The 19,574-nt window shown below is 37.7% G+C and overlaps 2 protein-coding genes and 1 long non-coding RNA gene across 3 annotated transcripts; 1 reads left to right on the top strand and 2 right to left on the bottom strand.

Annotated features, from left to right (window-relative positions):
• Positions 1 to 593: 593 nt before the first annotated feature.
• LOC147855322 (uncharacterized) lies at positions 594 to 1,942 on the top strand. The gene has a single exon (XM_087329959.1). It carries the CDS (start codon positions 956 to 958, stop codon positions 1,481 to 1,483), a length of 528 nt encoding a protein of 175 aa, XP_087186085.1. The 5' UTR covers positions 594 to 955; the 3' UTR covers positions 1,484 to 1,942.
• Positions 1,943 to 4,768: 2,826 nt separating this feature from the next.
• LOC147855323 (putative 1-acylglycerol-3-phosphate O-acyltransferase) lies at positions 4,769 to 8,961 on the bottom strand. The gene is made up of 9 exons (XM_087330454.1): positions 8,632 to 8,961; positions 7,215 to 7,454; positions 7,067 to 7,113; positions 6,672 to 6,790; positions 6,419 to 6,579; positions 5,950 to 6,059; positions 5,745 to 5,844; positions 5,431 to 5,554; positions 4,769 to 5,316 (listed from the first exon to the last, which is right to left on the bottom strand). Exons 1-9 carry the CDS (start codon positions 8,835 to 8,837, stop codon positions 5,197 to 5,199), a joined length of 1,227 nt encoding a protein of 408 aa, XP_087186580.1. The 5' UTR covers positions 8,838 to 8,961; the 3' UTR covers positions 4,769 to 5,196.
• A 7,010-nt stretch (positions 8,962 to 15,971) lies between these two features.
• Positions 15,972 to 19,336, bottom strand: LOC147855324 (uncharacterized). The gene is made up of 3 exons (XR_015530827.1): positions 18,920 to 19,336; positions 18,739 to 18,779; positions 15,972 to 15,998 (listed from the first exon to the last, which is right to left on the bottom strand). It is a non-coding gene; the product is annotated as an uncharacterized LOC147855324 (long non-coding RNA).
• Between the last annotated feature and the right edge of the window lie 238 nt (positions 19,337 to 19,574).

Below are 19,574 nucleotides of genomic sequence, written 5' to 3' on the forward strand. Positions count from 1 at the left end.
TTTTTCTTTTTCTTTTCTTCTGTACCTCGATAGAACCAAGCAACTAGCCAAGGGGGGTTGTTGGCGAGACGTACAATAACTATAACTCTTTCTCCGCCCCCCCCAATTGTCAAATGGTGGCATTACGAGGAAATGGAGGGAAAACGTTTTTTTTCCAGTTGGGAAAGACATCTGGCCACTTGGCCCTCGTAACATGACGCAACGGAACGAGTCTTTCCGTTCTGTTTCTCATTCGCCAAGGAATACGAAAATAGGAATGAGAAGACTTGTTACCCAACAAAACACCACCCCATTCATTAAACACTCTATGTCTTGGTTCCTTTGGGCCCAAGTCTCCAAACAAAGCAACCCTAAAAAGCAAAAACACATCTATGCCTCTCCTCCAAAAAAGCAACCCTAAAAAGCAAAACACATCTATGTCTCTCTCCAAAAAAGCCTAAAAATCAAAACACACATCTCTCTCTCTCTCTCTCTCTCTCCAAAAAGCAACCCTAGAAAGCAAAACATCTACTACTACTACTACTACTACTAGTTACTTTCATATATGTATGTATGTGTAGTATTATGTATATATATATACATCTAGCCCCATCCCCATTTCATCTATCTAATCTGTCTGTCTTTCCATCCAAGCTCTCCATTAAAGCTCTACATTACCTCCTTCTCCTTCTCCTTCTCCTCTGTCTTCCCCTCCAAGCTCTCCATTAAAGCTCTACCTTACCTCCTTCCTTCTCCATCTTCTTCTTCTTCTTCTTCTTCTTTTTCTTCTTCTTCTTCTTCTCCTCCTTGTTTGCAGACCCACAAACACTTCCATATTTCTACCCCCTCTCCCTCTCCCTCTCCCTCTCCATCTCCATCGATCCTTTCTTCCTCTTCACCTCTTTTCTCTGCATTACCATTCTCTGCATTACCAGCACTTCCCGCCATAGCCCCTTCTGTCTCTGTCTATCCTCCTATGATGGACATCCTCCACGCTGCTGCTGCTTCTTCTTCCATGATCGGTCGCGCCTCTGCATCCTCCGCCATCAAACCTAGCCACCATCTCCTTGCCCTCGTCTCCGTCCTGGCCGTCTCTGGCAGCGTCGCCATCCTCTCTCTCACCAAAGACAGGCTATGGAGCTATGTCTTCCATGACGACCTCGCCTCACCGAGCCACGCAGATATGAACCCTCCGCAGAAGCCGAAGCCGAAGCCGAAGCAGAAGAAGAAGAAGGTCAGATTCGCGCCCGATGTGGTGGACCCTTCTTCTGATGGCCAAGAATACAGGAACAGATGCGCGCAAATCGCTGCCATGAAGCTCAACGAAGAGCTCCATAGCTCCACATCATCATCCATGGAAACTGTCAGAGATGAGGATGGTGATGAAGATGAAGATGGCGTTGCTGCAAACCCTAAGCTTGAGAAGAGAAGAAGGTCTATTCCCTCCAACAGGATGGATCTGTACAGAGGTCAGCTAAGAAGCAGACGGCAAATAGGCTTCTGAGAACCCAACTCTGATCCTAACCCTAACCCTAACCCTAACCCTAACCCTTACCCTTACCCTAGTTGTTCTGAATCGGGAAATCGACTGTATAATCTGCTTACAAAGAACACATACAATTGCTCTCAAGCCCGATGAAGGTCCCCTTCCTAGAGGATGAATCGAATTGAATCAAAAATCAACCGGAATGACTGAATCACACATTTACAATCGAGAGAAAATGGGGATGATGAACAAATCAAGCTCACGATTATTTCCACAAGTAGCTCACATTATTGCCCTAGATCAGGAGGAGGAGGAGATCAATAGGAAACTTAGGAGCATTAGGATCCTTTTTTTTGAAAGGGAAATCTGAGGTTTTCTGGTTGCTAATGTTAAATTATTATAGTTTTGAAGCATATGGACAATACATTTTCATAACACAAATGAAAATCAAATGAAATTAATCAGAGTTTTTTGCCCCCTTGAATATTATGATACAAAATGAACTAAATACATGCAATTCCATGTTTGCGGATAGGATATGATCTGATCGGCCTATGTAATTCATCGAATAATCGTGATCGGGACTGTGTATATACACATATATAATTGTATTGCAATGAGAGAAATCCTTCCTAGTTTTCTAGCATTGTTTTCAACTTTCGAAAGAAATCATCTTCCTATGGGGAGCTAATGACACCCCGAATTAGCTAATGACACCCTGAATTAACTAATGACACCCCCAATTTCTCAAAATTTGGGCATCCTTTTCACTTTGAAGTGATTGTTCCTTCCATGAGAAGCTAATGAGATCTCAATGTTGGATGGAAAGGCTAATGATCCTTAAAAACATTTCATCAAGACAAATCCTTGTTATGTGGAAGCTAATGCTATACCTCCCCATACTTTGGGCACATGCTTAGAGATTGAATCATTCATGGATGTGGAAAAGTAAAGTCTGTTTTTCACCATTTCATGTAAGAATGATGATCCGATAAGAATGTTTTTCACCATTTCATGTACGAATGATGATCCCACCACCGATGAATTTAGAGATGTCCACTATATATCTAAGTCAGTCTACAAATAAAAAGGAGTTACAATGGGTAACTAATAATTATGATATTTAAAAAGGGCGAAACCCAGTATTGTGAATTGTTTGTTGGACAAGACATTGGACCCCAAGAAGGAATTTGAATCTTGTGTGCATGTTACAATATGAACAAAAGTCATCATAAAGTGAAAAGCCATAGATTTTGTTTATAGTTTGAGATCAACATATACAAATAAGGAGGGGTTTTTGCACTTTTAGTGGATTGGAAACATTGACAATACATTCTTTCTTCCATGAGAGAAATGTTCGACACAATGTTTTGATTGATACCTCTCTTGCCTCTTGGAAGTACGAAGAAATGCTCTTCGATCGAGACCATGAAATGGTTTGGTAAGGATGGGACCCGACACGAACAATTTTTTTTTATATAGAGGTTCTTCTTGGGAGATGGTGTCGTGGTGTGAACGTGTCCGATCTTTCCTTAAGACTCTGAAAGTCAAACAACTCGCTTTGGTTCCTTTCTTTTGTCGGCTCTAAACAAGCAAGCCGTCGGATGCGAGCATCCAGAACTTTCCTTCCTTTTCACTTCCCAACCCCGAAAGTCATTTGTATTGAACACTTCCTCTTTTTTGTCTTCTTGGACGGAGTCTTCTTTGACAAAGACCCCCACAAGTTTAGTTTTGGACAAGCTCGAAGACATCATAGTTAATTCCAATTCCGTTACTTGCGGTATAATCAATATGTTTTATCATGTAAACCTTTCATGCAAATTAGCACACATGCTTCCAAATTTGTGAAAAAATATATAATAAGCAAGCACATTTAAATAAACATATAAACGTATATTTTTTCCACGTTGAAATCCTTCGAATAATGCATATACTATGAATAGAAGAGAGTGACTTTAGCCCAAACATCAATTGATAATGAAGAATCTGATTTTACTCTATCCATAAAACATTTGTAATCGTAAACGGAAAGCACAACGTGAATGAGAAAATCGGCATATTGTTGTAAGCATAGTACGTAATATACTCGAATGCATTGGCAAACATTCTTTTCCATACAAATGCAAAACATATGCGTATGTTACCAAAAGATTCTTACGTTTTTTTTAAACACTTTTTACCTTGAATTTTTTTTTACCTTATAATAAATAATGAATACAAAAGTATGGTATTTACCATACTTCAAGGGTGTTTACCATACTCGAATGATTGAAACATTCTCAAATGTGATTGCATGTATGGTACATATGGTTCATACTACGGTTGTAAGTTTGTTTCAAGCTATTCCTCCACCATTGTATGCATTCGGAGGAGCTTTTTCAAAAGGCTCTAGGTTGCCGTCTACATTATATCATTATAGATGCAGTATGTGCCTCAACAAAACAAATTCTCAACATTCCTCAAGGAGTGATCAATAAGAACTCATGACAAAAATGAGTAACAGAGACTATCTCATGGGAGAGAATGACCTATTGGATAGTGCCTCAAGACAACACCTTTGCTAAAGAAGGGCATGTCATCAAGGAGCTACCTTGTAGGAGCTTCATCCTCATCAAGAGCACAAGAATCAAATCTCATATCATCCTATTGTGAAGTGTACAGTAAGTTGTGAGCTACAATCTTAGGCACATGTGCATGTTCTTGTAACATTCTCCTTCTGAACAAAGTTGATTGATGCGTTATTTTTTGCTTTTCCCATCATTGGGCTCACCAAGCAATCAATTATGAGATGCCAAAGGAACTCCTTCTATGCCTACCACGATGCTCTTGTAAAGCTTAACCTACTTTTGAATGTTAGTTGATGTCAATGTTGAGTTTCTAGACATTTATGTTTTCGAAGGTCTTAAGCAACTTTTCCTTGAGACGATAGTGCATGCATTAGGAGGAAGAAGCAACAACATGGCTCTCTATGGAGAATACTTCTTCATTTACCCACGCTTCTTCCGTCTTTCTTAACCTAAACTTCCTTTCTTGGAGCTTGTAACCTAAACTTCCCTTCTTGGTGCTACTAACCCAAACTTCTTTTCTTGGTGATTCTAACCTGGCAGTATGTATGACGACCCCTATTATCTTGTCCTAAAACAGACTTTTTGACTTATCTTTGATGAGAATATGAGGCAGTCCTCTTAAGCAGGTAAGCTGAAGATGCACAAGGCAAGGAAAGAGGGATCTATTGCATTCTTTAGTGTTACAAGCATGTAACCATTGAAGCACTACAAATAAAACATGAGAACATAAATCACGTGACAAGAAAAGGCAGACTTGCCATTATTCTTTAAGAGTTCAGTTCATATAATCTTCAAAGATTGAAAAATACAACAGGATGGCAGAAATCTAGCGAGTACCATGCCATGCCATAAGAGGCTCTAAATCTGTGTGCGGCAGCGCCTTGTGGAAAATATCACAATGACGATCCCAGCAGATACATAGATATGGACCAAGAAATCATGGAATGATGCCTTTATGAGACCAAGATGGTCTGGGCTCATAATTTATATGACCAGATAGCTAGACGAATGGAAGAAAGTTTTTGTACAGTTTGAACTTTGATCTTTTATGTTCTTCATGATGAGAATCATTGATGCTGAAAATGCCCAAGTAGCTTTCTGCGATGACCTTAACACCACGAAAAGAAGCCATATATACTAATACAAGAAGCATGTCAATCTCTCTCATAAAACCTTCTTTATGTCCTCATGAAATCTCTCTATTCCATCCAGAAATTTACGACAGCTATTCAGGACAGCCACATGAAAAGCACTTGCATTATCTAGGAAAACAAAATGCCCACCCTGCACAAAAGAAATACTCAATCATGATTCTTAAGAAAAACAATGCGTTCATAATAACTTCAATCAAAAGAGATATTATGAGCGACTACTAAAAATTAAAAAAACTGAAAGTACCTTCTCGATCCTCACTATGTCTCTAGGAACTGTCATTTTACTGCAAGCATCCTGAGCTCCTCTATAATCCATCCAATCTTCTTTACCGTAGATGAAAGATGTTGGAACCTTCCACTCAGCCGCCCTAGTATATGTGTAGAATGTATTTATTTAAAGAATACTAACATCTAATTATTGCAGTTAAAGAGCAGAATTATGAGGTGAAAGAAGCTTAACATCAAAATGCAAAGCAGACAATATGATAATTAGAATCATGAAAAAAACACTGAAATATGCTTCAAATAGAAAGGAGAGCCATCAAGGTACCAACCAACCTTTCTAAGAGTGGCTTCTTTGCAAAAGCTCCGAAAGCAAAGATGTATTTGAGGCACAACTCTCCACTAGCCTTGCCAGCTAACGTGTGATATACATAATCTGCGAAATGTATTTGGATAATGAATCAACTTTAATCTCATAAATCCAAAGTTTTTTACCTTTGAAGATTATCGTGTTTTTCCTGCTACATTAGCCATAACCAACCTGATAGCAAATCAGACTCCTCTTCGCTCAACATAGTACCAACGGATGTCGAACCAAATCGTCTACTTGTGTAATTTCGTACTAAATCAGGACCCCAACGACCTGCAGTTCTGTGAGAAATGAAAAGCCAACAACGTTAACTCATAATATAAAGGAGTACACATCTCTTATTCACAAAGAAAGAATGTGGGGAAAGAACTTCAAAATACCCCCGAGTTTTTGTTCATTCCTCAAAACACTTGGAAATTTTCATTTCTTCCCCAGTAGAAATAAAAGAGCATGAATTGAGAATATAATTGCTCTAACAGCACATCTAATTGAGAAGGGGACAAATACCATATCATTTGTCAAATACCACGAATACATGTATGACAGTGGATTGATCACAATAAGTGGGGGAAAGAAAGACAAACTCATGGGTACTTCAGAAATACATTAACCATACCTAATAATGAGTACATAACCATACCTAACAACCTTCTGTGGAGTGAAGTTTGATTCCCATAGATGGCTTAGTATAGCTCCTTTCCATGTGGCTTTGAACCTGAGAATCCACTCTGACTTTTCATCTGTCTCTGCAGAGAACCCAGCTGGACCAACCAATATTAAATGTTGTACACGCTCTGGATGCTGGGAAAAGGAATATGATAGAAATACCCCAATGCTTATATCAATAGTTAAAACATCCAAAAAATGTATAAATTCTTCCATATTATTCTCACCTTCAGCGCATATTTCGCAGCAACATAGCCTCCAAAAGAGTGACCCAATAGAATGAAATTTTCTAATTTTTTGGCTTCCCGCCATGCTTCAAATGAATCAATGAACCATGCTTCTGTTTCTGTAAACAGAAAATCAATGCTCAGAATAGTATATCTACACCTTCTTAGAGGAAGGAAACTCTCCATATTATACAGATGATGATGATAATGATGATATATTAATGTCCTCAGGGTCTGAAGGGCAGGCAGAAACTTCATGTACACATACATATGTATATGTATAATGGATACTCTCCCAGAAGTCAATTCAGAATAACCATATCACATCAAATATTAGATTCTATGATAAAATCCAATCCATATTCACAGCACAATTCATCGAGACACTAGCTAACCTTCAGTCGTCTTGCAAGTAAAATCTGGTCGACTTGAGGCACCCCACCTACAAACCTAAGAGTATTTTAATCAACAAGACGCATGTGTGATCGTAGAACCATGTCCAAACAATTGGATTTTTCCAGATTAAACATATAAAGTGCTCACCCAAGCTGATCTATCGCGATCACATTGAAATGATTGGCAAGAGCATCAAAGTTTCGAAAGAAAAATCCTTGTGATGCTCCATAGCCATGCACCATAACAAGTGTAGGGGATTTCTCTGACTTCTTTTCAAAAGTGACCGTGTTGATGTATCTCGTCTCAGAACTAACCGATCTGAACCAGTTTAGTCCTGTTCCAGGAGGTCCTGAACCAATATCCACCTGTTCTTGAAGGTATGGAGTCCTGTAAGTTCAAACATGATGAGGAAGTGTCACATGAAATAAGTAACATATCGTGCAATTTTAAACCTATGAAAGTGCCACAAAAGAACAATGAATATTGAATGATAAAATCCAATCCAGAACCCTCAGAGCTGCCACAAAAGAAGAGTGCACATCAAAGACACAGTGTGTCACACAAGTTGGTACCATACCGAAAAACATTAAAGGTTACAATATACGGTGTCATTTCAAACCCTATGAAGTGCCAAAGAAAACAGCCAAACATCAATAGATATAGTTGCAATTGCAAACCCTATAAACTGTCATAAAGAACTGTCAAATATTGGAAGGTGTCGTTGCAATAGCAAACCCTAGGATGTGCCACAAAAAACAGCCAAACATTGGACGATAAAGTTGCAATCTCAAAATTTATGAAGAGCTACAAAACAGTAAGCATTGGAGATACAGTGAAACTGCAAAGCTTACACTAGAAATTTGTAATCTGTATTTCAAACCTTATGCTAGGGATTTGGATCTTAATATGCAAGAAGTTACAGTCAAATTGAAAATCATCATCAAAGCACAGACAAGAACAAATAAAAGATGTGTCGCTAATTGCACAATCATCTGTGAATATGAAAAACAGTACAATTACATGCAGTGCCAGAATCCGATCTTGAATGAAGAGTATCCATTTGCAGACATATATACACATCTAAACACGAAAGGAATATCTATTTCAAGCCCTGTTACAAAGTACAGGACTTTTGACCTTAAACTGAGAATATATAATGTAATCCAAGTCCTTATATCAAAGTTCAGACATTCATTCTTATGAGCACAACTACCGAGAATGCAGTGCATTTCCACGCTTATGCCATGAATTTCGATCTCAAACTGCGAAGAAATAATCTACAATACAAATCCCTAACGAAGTGCAGACATAAAAAGCAATGACAAGTGTATATGAAATGTCAGGATTTACAGAAAAAAAGGCAAAATTTTACAATTTCAAAGCAATAAGTGAGGATGATGTTAAACAAACCAGGCGCATGGATTCACAGGAATGGCAACAAGAATAGGATTTAAGCTAGGATTCCGAGGGAGAGACAAATATGTGAGTAAACATATCCCTTTGGGAACAAGATCTGAGAGAGAGAGAGAGAGAGAGAGAGAGAGAGAGAGAGAGAGAGAATTACTTGATTCGAGAGAGTAATCTTTGCTCTGATGCGATGATTTCTTCTTTGGAGGTGGGAACCCATCGGATGCGTTGCTGCAATGTCTTGTGCCACGATGAAAAAGAAGAAGGTGCTGAAGAAGAAGAAGAAGACGAAGAAGAAGCCATGCGATCCCAGAGCTTCTTTGAAGACTTTCGACCGGCTGCAACGCCTCTGATGGAGCGCATACGAAGAAGAAAGAAAGAGAAGAAAGAGAAGCGAATGCCCTTCCTTCCTTTAAATCTTCTTCCTTTGATTTCCACTTCTTCTCTTTCCTTCTGTCAGTCTTCCTCTCATCTGTGAAGACCAAGCTCTCTGTCTGTCTGTCTGCGCGTGCGTGCGTGCGTGCGTGCGTGCGTCAGATGTTTTCTTCTTCTCCAAGGAAGAAGCATGAATCTCTGACTCTCAGGACTCTTAGTAGCAATCTGCAGCCGAACCGAACCGAACCGAACCGAGAAACCGAGGCGGTCCCGTTGTTAACGGTCCCGTTGCGGTTTGGGATTTACTTGTTCGGTTCACTTTGGTTCTTTATCAGTGTAACAGTTTTCGGTTTGAACGGTTCAAACAGTTTTCAAATTTTAAATGTGAAATTTTTGAAATTTGACCAAACTTGAGAACCAGAACTGAACCGTGAAACAACAGTTTTTACGGTTTAAAGGTTTGAAAGTCTTTAAAACCGTTTGGCTTGAGCTTGAATTTTTTGTAACTATTCGGTTTAAACGGTTTCATGGTTTGGTTTGGTTTAAGTTTCAATTTTTTTGAACAGCTCGAGTTTGACACTCTCGAACCGAACCGTTACCGATTGTTACTTAAGAGCAGAGCATTCATGGCATGGCATGGGGTTGGGTGGATGGGTGAACGGGCAACGGGGGGCCACCACTCGACAACCGACATTGCCAACCTGATCTTTTATTATTGTGTGTTTGCGATTCACAATCCTGTCCCGTTCTTGTCCATATGCATGCTTGCTTCCTAAGACCATGTATCTTGCTCGCATACATTCTATTTAGATGGATGTTGGTTGATCGTTCAATTTTTCTCTCAAAACCCCGGTGCTTCTTTGAAAGTGTCCGCCATGACCTACCTACCACCAATCATGCATCGGTCAATACAATCATCTACGGGAACGTGATAATCGGTTCCATCCACTTTTCCAAAGAATTGGACATGCACAATGAGACTAATCAACACAATGACAACGTCTGAGGCAACCAGAAAATTACACTAGAAAGAGGGCACCACATGCGACAATTACAATTTACAACTAAGATTGGTATAACAACATAAGCGTAATCTCACACACAAGTTGATAAAGAGATGTGACACGATACCTTGAACAAGTTCAACAACCTTAGTTCTCTCAATTCGCATCGCTTTAATACAAAAGGTTATTAGCTTTTGCAACTGGCTCAACATGCACATTTAGCTCCGTGGTTTCCCACTCCATTGATCACAATAGTCAATGCTCCGGCATGTGCTCCTACATGATCATTCATTTCTTCTTCTTTTAATGCATGTTTGCTACTGCCCGGGATGCTTTACACTAGCTTCTTTACTAGCTCAAGTATCAAGGCCTTCTTAAGGGCATACACATTTGTTCTCCACCAATGGATAATGCTCCAACTTCACATTTTTCATCCGAAATGAGCCCTCAAATGTAGCCATGTGGATCTTGATATGAATTTTCCAACATCCCATTTCTTTGCAATAACAATGCAACTTCAATTATTGCACAATACTAAGTTTGATTTTATGTTCAGAGCTTACTCAATCGCTTTGCATCATCTCACACATAGCTCGCCACCTTGTATTTGGATTTCTTCCACCGAGGACAAAGGGATATTCAACTTCTGCCTTTTAATACCTTGGATTAAGTGATGGTTCAATACGATCATAATGCCTAATTGTGTGGAGCTACTGTATGTGGGCCAACGAGGCTTTGACAATGTTGTATTTTATTCTTTTGAACATCAAAGTGTGGTGCTAGAAAAAATTCCAATTTTCTTTGATAAAGCATTGCTAATGTGATGCAATGGTCGCCAATGGTTAAATAAGAACCCCTTGTTTGAGTGACAATCAATTATATATGAAGGACTCATTTTTGTGGCTACTTTTACTGGATCTTATGGTTCAAACAAGTAAAATCTTTATTCACTTCATGCTAATTCTACAAATAAATGTAGACTTGCATGTTATGGAACAAAGTCAAACGTTGTCATTATGGTCTTGTATGAACACACCTAGGTTGGAGTGACTTTGTGTTAAATTGACGTGGGAGACATTTTCCGGTTGTGAATTGGGGAATGCCTACATTATGTACCACCATCATGAAGAATCCTCTCGAGAGGCTAGGAGGGAAGAAAAAAGAGAGAGGTTGATTGTTAGTTCTTGATATGGTTATGGACTTGCATGTTATGGAACAAAGTCAAACGTTGTCATTATGGTCTTGTATGAACACACCTAGGTTGGAGTGACTTTGTCTTAAATTGACGTGGGAGACATTTTCCGGTTGTGAATTGGGGAATGCCTACATTATGTATCACCATCATGAAGAATCCTCTCGAGAGGCTAGGAGGGAAGAAAAAAGAGAGAGATTGATTGTTAGTTCTTGATATGGTTATGGATGAAGGAACATTGAATTAGATGTATGATGAGGATAATTAAGTTCAAAGTCATGGTCCTAATAATGAAGAGAAACAACCAATTGTGGAGAAAATAATGACATCATGCAAAAGGAGAGATGAAAGGGAAAGCATACTAAGGAATCATATACTCCTCTTGGTTGAAGCCTAAGAGAATGTCTTAGGAAGGATCCTCGGGGAAAACAAATATCAAGGTATAGGGTTTACCTTTGAATTGCAATTTGATTCTTTGGGTTGGGTTGTATGTCCACCCAATGCTCAAGGGTGTCTCATCCTCGAGGGCCTAGACAAATGGTCTCTATAAATGGCTTTGGAGGTCGTGCATGCAAATCTTTATGTAGTATTTGAAAATGCATTGAGTAATTTTATGCAAGTAGTTACTTCGAAAGAACAAGGGCTTAAATACGGGTAATTGCATGAAAGTTGTGTCATGGAATGTAATTGGGGCATGTTCCCCCCATAAGAATTATATACTATGTCAATCTTCTTGTGTAGAAATATATTGTGTGTTCTTGAGCGCAAGTCTCATGCCATTGCAAGATCTGTACTTCATTTGTGCAAATATTCTTCATTTTATGCAAGACAAGTTCCTCATAATTATTTAGGTGTAGTAATGATGGTGGATGACAAGCATTGTCCACGACTTGTGTGTAATAATCCTCCTGGTCAATTTTTTGGTGTTCAAGTCGGTGGGGATTTATGTCCCTAATAATGTTACTCAACATATTGAGTTATGGTCTTCCATACATCAAAATTAATGCATGGGTGTTGCAAGATTGTTTATGGGCAGTTGGATAGAATGTCTAATGCACAATGATGAATTACTTCTTATGATAGTTGCACGAGATGTGGAGTCTTTTCACCACCTACCTCTTTTGCTCTAAGTTTTATGAGCAATTGAAAGACATGTTTTCACCACTTACCTCTTTTGCTTTAAGTTTATGAGTAATCGAAAGACATGCATGGATTAATGCTTTAAATGGCCCATACGCCCAATTAGACTCTTTCATGGAACAAAACTTTGTGGCCTTTTCCCCAAAATGTGGGTAGAAATGGTGTTTGAGGAATGGGTTTAGCGTTAAAAAGTGTTTAGAATTAGGTAATTAAGCAAGGGTTAATTAGTACCTATTTATGTGATAAGTTCATAAGCAAAAGATTAAGTGATATGTGTGCGAGAGAGAGAGAGAGAGAGAGAGAGAGAAAGAGAGAGGAAGTTAACACTTATGAACAACACAAGATGAGGGATGATTAACTCTATATTAAATTAGCATTATTATCATCAAATACAAAAAAACCCACAATGAGGTATATATAGATCTCATGTGCAACGATGCACATATGTGAGGAGAATATAGGTACAAGGGTGTAAGTCCTATATTAAATGTAATTGGGAGTGGAGGATCTAGAATATCCCACTTAAGTACAAGGTCCTATTTAAGGCATTAGTGTCAATACTTCTAACTAGATTCTATCTAGGTAACTACGAAGTTACATGGTTGACTAACTAACTAAACTAAGTTGAGCTTGCTCTCTCAACAAAAATATATTAATTTTGTTAATCAGATTTATGGGGTCACTAATACCTAATGATATTTACCCATTAATTCTCCCAAATCCTCTCAAGATGAAATGCTTTAACAAAACCAATTGGAATGTCAAATTGATCAAAATCACTTGATGTAGTGGTGATGAGTTGACTCGTCAATCCAATTTTGAACCATCATCAAGGTTATGAGAGTGCTAGCCAACATGGGTGAAAATGGCAATTGTTAAGCGCGCTGAAGTAAAACGTATCATCATCCAAAATGGACAAGTCCACTATGTGAAGATTTTGTCAAGCATGAGATCAGATCGTGTCTAAAAGACAATAGTTGATTTGTTGGTTTTAAAATAAATTTCACTACGGTGAGAGTGATGCTCAATATATGCATTGGATTACTTTTGCAAAATGTTGAGGTGAAGCATACTATCGATGCAATCTTTGGCAAGTTCAAGCAATTGATCTTCACACTCATGTCAAGATAATCCTCATAGAGACGAAAATTGAACAATCTAATATTTGCGCAACATCATCGCTTCGAAGCCAAATATGACTTGAAATGGGGTTACCTAAATGGCTTGTTTGGAAAGCTAAAATCATGGATGTATTGAAGTGTTTTGTTTATTGAGTCAACCATTCCTTTTGCTTGCAAGTAGTATGTTGTGTTTTATTTTTGCACAAACATAATGGTTAATGAGATTCATGGTAACCTGGTTGATGTAGTGTCTATCTTGCTCACTAACAAGATCGATTACTAAATCAAATTGGCACTAGATTTATTCATAAAGGAACCATGTCATCATGTTCTCAAGGAATGCCTTAGCCTTTGCCCACTTGGTTCAACCCATCTCTACAAGAACCTAGTGATTTCCTGTTTGGGCTACAATGAGAGTGAAGGGGCTATCAAAAAACTCGTCAATGATAGCTATGGTGACATGTAATCAACAATCATGTATTGTTTACCAAGACTGTTAAAGATGTAGAACTCAAGCACTAAGACTAATATCATCTAACAAGCGAGTTTGCGAATTATAATGACCTTCACCACCAAAGAACTCCATCTTATGATGGTACAATTGGTACCATGGTTGTTTACGTACCCGTATTTAACATTTAAATACGTATAGTACCTCATCATTTGTATAGTACGTACTATACCTCAATGTTGTTCAGTCAAATATCATGTACATTTTTCCAATACAGTATTTAATGTATTTATAAAAAAACAGGTACAATACGTATTTATAAAGAAAATGTAAGTAAAACCCCAACAAAAACTAAAAGAAAAAAAAGATTTTAGTGAAAAAGAAGCCAAAGGAAGGAAGGAAGGACAACGATAAAGAAGAAGAAGAAGAAGAAGAAGAAGAGAGAGAGAAAAGAAGATATAAACATGTCCTGACTCTAAGTGTGATAATCATAGAAGATAGAAGAAGAAGAAGAAGAAGAGAGAGAGAAAAGAAGATATAAACATGTCCTGACTCTAAGTGTGATAATCATAGAAGATAGAAGAAGAAGAAGAAGAAGAAAACGAAGAAACGAGAAACCTATCATGAGTGTGATGATCGTAGACGATTCCTCAATCTATGAAGGCATAATTGTAAATAATTACAATTTGAAGTAGAACATCATGATACATATTGACATTGATTTATAGAATAAGGGAATGTCGACATCCATATTACTACAAGTATTTTAGGATATGAAATGTTCAAATGTCTTATATGCATCATAGGATGTAGAACTATATTGTATGTATATCACAAAATTGTGTAAACATAGATGTTTTTTACAATATTATAGATATTTTTAGCAAGGTAAATAATTTCAAATTCTAGAAGTATTTAACGTACTATATGTAAATTACGTATTTTATAAATATTTAACATATTTTTAAATTGGGAGGTACTATACGCGTATTAATACGTCATATACGTATGGTATCCATACCATACCTAACAACCTTGATTGGTACATTCATTCTTCCTTAGATTTATGTGCATGTTCAAATCTCTAATTGGTATAAAGAGGTTTTGATTTGCCCCATCATACTATCAAGCACATGAGAAAGGTACATATCCATTAAAGGAGGCATGATGATGATGAATTTATTGTGAGATGATTTAGATAGAGGGCCTTCACTTTCCCACTCATGTTCTTTCATAACTCAATTTAATTGCATCAATTTGGATAACTTATTCTCTTCCACATTTGTCATGTTTAGGTGAGAGGTAAATGCAAGATATATTGAAATTGGAGTAGTGCATTTATATTTATACAATGCAACTCTTGCATTTCAAAATACAAATAATGATTATCTCCATGTTCATGTAGCCGCTTTAATGAAACTAGTGCCAATCTTGAATATTTTCTCTTTGAGAGTTCTCAAAATCAATTGAATACCAATCTTTGAATAATGCCTTGATCACTATTGGACTTGCTCCCATCTCTACTCTAAACCTATCCAATTATTTGCTCCATGAAAACTTGAACCCCAAGTTTCTTAGAAAAGAGTCCTTACAAGTGTATTAAACCACCACAATTTAGTTGATGGTTCATGGAACTGTTGTCCTCCACAAGCACCAAGAGCTATATATTCTTGAGAAAGTTGTGCATACAGAGCTTTGCTCTAAGAAAACTAAGTTCCCGTAAATTTTCTGGTTGTGATCTTGCTTGAATGGTGTTATATGCCATCACTGTAATGCCGTATGATGTCTTTGCAATTTCTGTTAGAGAGCTAAATATCAACATAATACCATAAGCATGCAGATATATTGATGTAATTATCCTTACCAAGCATGTTCCTAAACCATCAAATCTTTCAAGCATGGAATAAATAAAGAAAGAAGAATGAATGAAAAATATATTAGCATCTTTTAAGAGACCAATGTGGCCTATGAGACTGAACGAGAGATTGCATCTTCAAATCTTGTACCTCCCTCAGGAGAATAATGCAAAGACAACTTCTCATAAGCCTAGATACACCAGCGATGCTTGTGTGTATTCTACATGTTCCCTTAGTATTTAGGATTCATAGTCTAATCTAGTTGCAAGCTTGACTGGTTAAGGAACAAGACATTGATTTTTCCCAAGGTTGACTAACATGTCTCTCTCAGTACAACAAAATGTATGTGAAGCATGTAAATGCATCTGCAATCCTTTTTGAGTGCCTGACATCAACATAATATCATCTGCATATAATAGTATAAAAATTAGCACCCTTACAAAAGACATCCTCTGTTTGCCTAATCTTTTGACATTGTTATAGATCTAATGAAAGAAAAAATTCTAAGACACTACATGATAAACATATTGACATTATTTTAGGGATCCTCTATTTTAGGGTATTACAATTGATAACCACCATTTCAGAAAACCCTATCAAGATGGATACCAAGCATCCCCTCTCAAAAGCAAGAGAGAGCATTCCAAATCCAAATAGACAAAATGTAGCATGTCAAATTCTGGGTATTTAATTGACCTCTCTCTGAGCATTTAACTCGTAGGAGCAACCCATGTCAAATTCTCTAGCACTTCTCTCTGACCCAAACTGCCAAAGATCGACTCACTTACAGATACATGGCTCTAGCCATATGCTAGAACAGTAGTGCTACCAGGCACCCCACCAAGAGCCCCATACCAACGTATGGTTATTTGACACCACGATTATCCCTGTCCTCATGCACGGTGCTGGGCTCTAGGCCTCCCCATGTACATGTGGACACAAATAGAGCGTCTACTAGTGATGATGTTGTCAGCACAGATGATACATAGCAAAGCATCCACCCTACACAAGGTCATCCCTGCTAAATTGGCAGCAACCTCCACGATGGTAGAAGCATTATTCTAAACAGTAATTCTCATCGACCAGATTCAAACTATGGCCCCTGAAAGAATTATATGTAAGCTGTTTGAAACATCAATGCCAATGATGTCAATAAAACATAGAAGAATCATGGTACGCACAAGCGATGAAGTGGTTCAACAACAATGGCCTCAACATTGAGAACTTGCCATCGTTTCGATATTGTACACCTATTCAAATAACAGAAGGAACAAGGTATCGCATAAAGATCTATGGCAACCCTATATCCAAAAGATTTGGCTCACGCCGAGGGAGCCACTTGCCCCAAAGATGACCTACTATAAAGATCTTTTCACAAACTTTTCAGAGGATGGATTCATACAAAGAAAGAGGTGCATAGACATCTACATGCCCCATTGTGTTCGTAAAGGAATAAACCAACTCAGAGTTTCCTCCCACCAACTAGAGACTGAGGCAAGATGAGCATTTTGCAAACCTAGCACTGAAAAATTCGCAAATTATGTGAAGGAGAGATCAAGGAACATTTTGTGCATAGGTGGCTTTCAACCACATCAGAAAGAAGTATGAAACCTGGATTTCATTAAAAAAATGATGAGACAGCTGACCAGCGACAACTTGCCCAAATGTTGCTCGAGTTTCAAAAGCATTGGGAATCAAACATTACAATAGCATGTGTGATGCAATGACAATCACACGTCACTGATTTCTTCTATAGCTCTTTAAATCCACTAACAATGTGCCAAGCTGTCACCATAGAGCATGCAGTGGACTGACAACAAAGGATACAAAAAGTACCAGAATATAATGCACATGGACGATACCATCACCACAGATAACTGTTCACCATGTTTGATCTGCATGAGGACACACAGATAGACTTGTTAAATTTAGTCATAGCATCATTTTAACACACCGACCAACCTTGGACACCGAGTCCAATCTCCACTACTGTCATACATACTCGATATGAAGTTCATGCTCGTAAACTATCTCGAAAATCATCCCACCACATGCATTCAGGTAATGATCACGGAGGATAAGGAAGCCTATAGCTTTTATTTTTGTTTTTAGTATTGATGACATGAATGCACCATATTTGTAATCATGATTTGCCTCATGGGCTGATCTTGGCCTCTAATACACATAATATATCTTTCATTCTTCCTCTCTCATAACCTAGGAACATACTGAAGTGACAAGTGACAAGTCTTCAGGTCTCTAACTCTCAAGGCCCAAGTCACTGGTCTAATGACTTTGAACTTTTTTATTTTGTTTACAGCTCTTGGATTTAATTGGAAATCAAAACACAAAAGCTTAAAAGCATAAAACGCTGAGATGGTTTCAATTAAAGTTGCACAGTCTAAAGTCATCCCAGCTGTAAGTCCCGACTCTATCTTCTTTGAATTTTGTTGTTCCCAGACAACAATCCTATTTCAACACATGTGACTATGATTGAGGCAATGTTCCTCGAACAGGAATGCACATTCCTTTTTTTATTGTTGTGACCCTCTCTCTATTTTAGGATACCTATCCAACAGAAAAATTTGTTTTGATGAAATGTTTCACGGAATATATCAGATTGACACGCATTACTAAACCACTGGCTTACTACCAGCTCTTTGTTTAGAAATTAAATGCTAGTCAATCTTATATACAAATAACAAATCTTAGTATTCAGGTATAAGAAAATGGGATAGCTCTGCTCACAATATAACCTCAGCAAAGTAAACAAAGTATAAATATTCCACAAGTAGAAAACATTTAGACAGTCTTAGGACCCAGGCACAATTAGAGTGATATCAATAATACCTTTATAAAACCTACTGTAGTATGTGTGTGTGCGTGTGTCCACACCCTCTTAACAAGAAGGGGTGCATGTGTGTGCAGACACGCACACGAGTGAATGAATCTTTGAACAAATTGGACGTCATTTCAAAACCTTGTACATACAGACCAGTAAATATACAATGGTTGTTGATATAATTAATGAATAATTCAAAACCTAACAATCATTGCAATAGATTATAATCACTGTACTGATATTCAACAGCATGTTTACAAACACTTTAATGAAAAAAGGGTACCTGAACATAAAGCTGTTATATGCCCAGACTGTCTGGCTCACCTGTAACAATAAAGGAAGTCACTCAAGTCTACACTTCAAATCTTCTTTGGGATGTTGGAGAAAGAAAATAACCAACTTCAACAGTAACCAGGATTACATAAACGAAAACATATATGTAAATTCAGAAGAACCATAATTACCATCATAGTTCTTATATTTAGAAAATGGGCAGCATATTCTTCGATTATGTTACATTACTTTTCCTCGGCGAAATTGTCAGCATCAGTGTCACAATTGATGTCAGCAGCTGCTTCATACTATAGTTTAGGTAAGAGTAAGAAAGCTGTCAGCAGCACAGGAACCAGACGTCTACTTGATTTATGGGAGATAATCATTGTATCGGCACAATAAACTTCACATGCAATCTACAATAGTCCAGCATAAAAGCAAAACTGACCTCTTGAAGCATATTTGCATAATTTCGAGAGCGTACAAGTTCTACTATCAGAAGTTTGCAGTAATTTGCTATTACAAACTCCTGAAACTTTCAATTGCATATCATATGAAGCATACAACTGTTGACATAAATATACTGTGCAAATCACCACAAGTTTTTTGTTTCATATACAGGTAGTACTTTACCATGTCAACTCATTCAACCAACACTTGCATTTTGTCCCATGCACTCTGAGAGGGGCAGTCACCATCATCTCAACGGTCAATCACAACAGGTTCTATTCGGAATTTCACTTTTACCGTAGCATTAGTTATAACCCCACATCAGCAAATATAAAATATGATTGCTACATGTGAAGAACATTTATCCCTTTCAAAGCATGGCATATAATAATATGC

Source organism: Azolla caroliniana, unplaced genomic scaffold, assembly GCF_043228905.1.
Source record: "Azolla caroliniana isolate FFs.n. ecotype wild unplaced genomic scaffold, voAzoCaro1.0.p SCAF_14, whole genome shotgun sequence".
NCBI classification, from domain to species: Eukaryota; Viridiplantae; Streptophyta; class Polypodiopsida; order Salviniales; family Salviniaceae; genus Azolla; species Azolla caroliniana.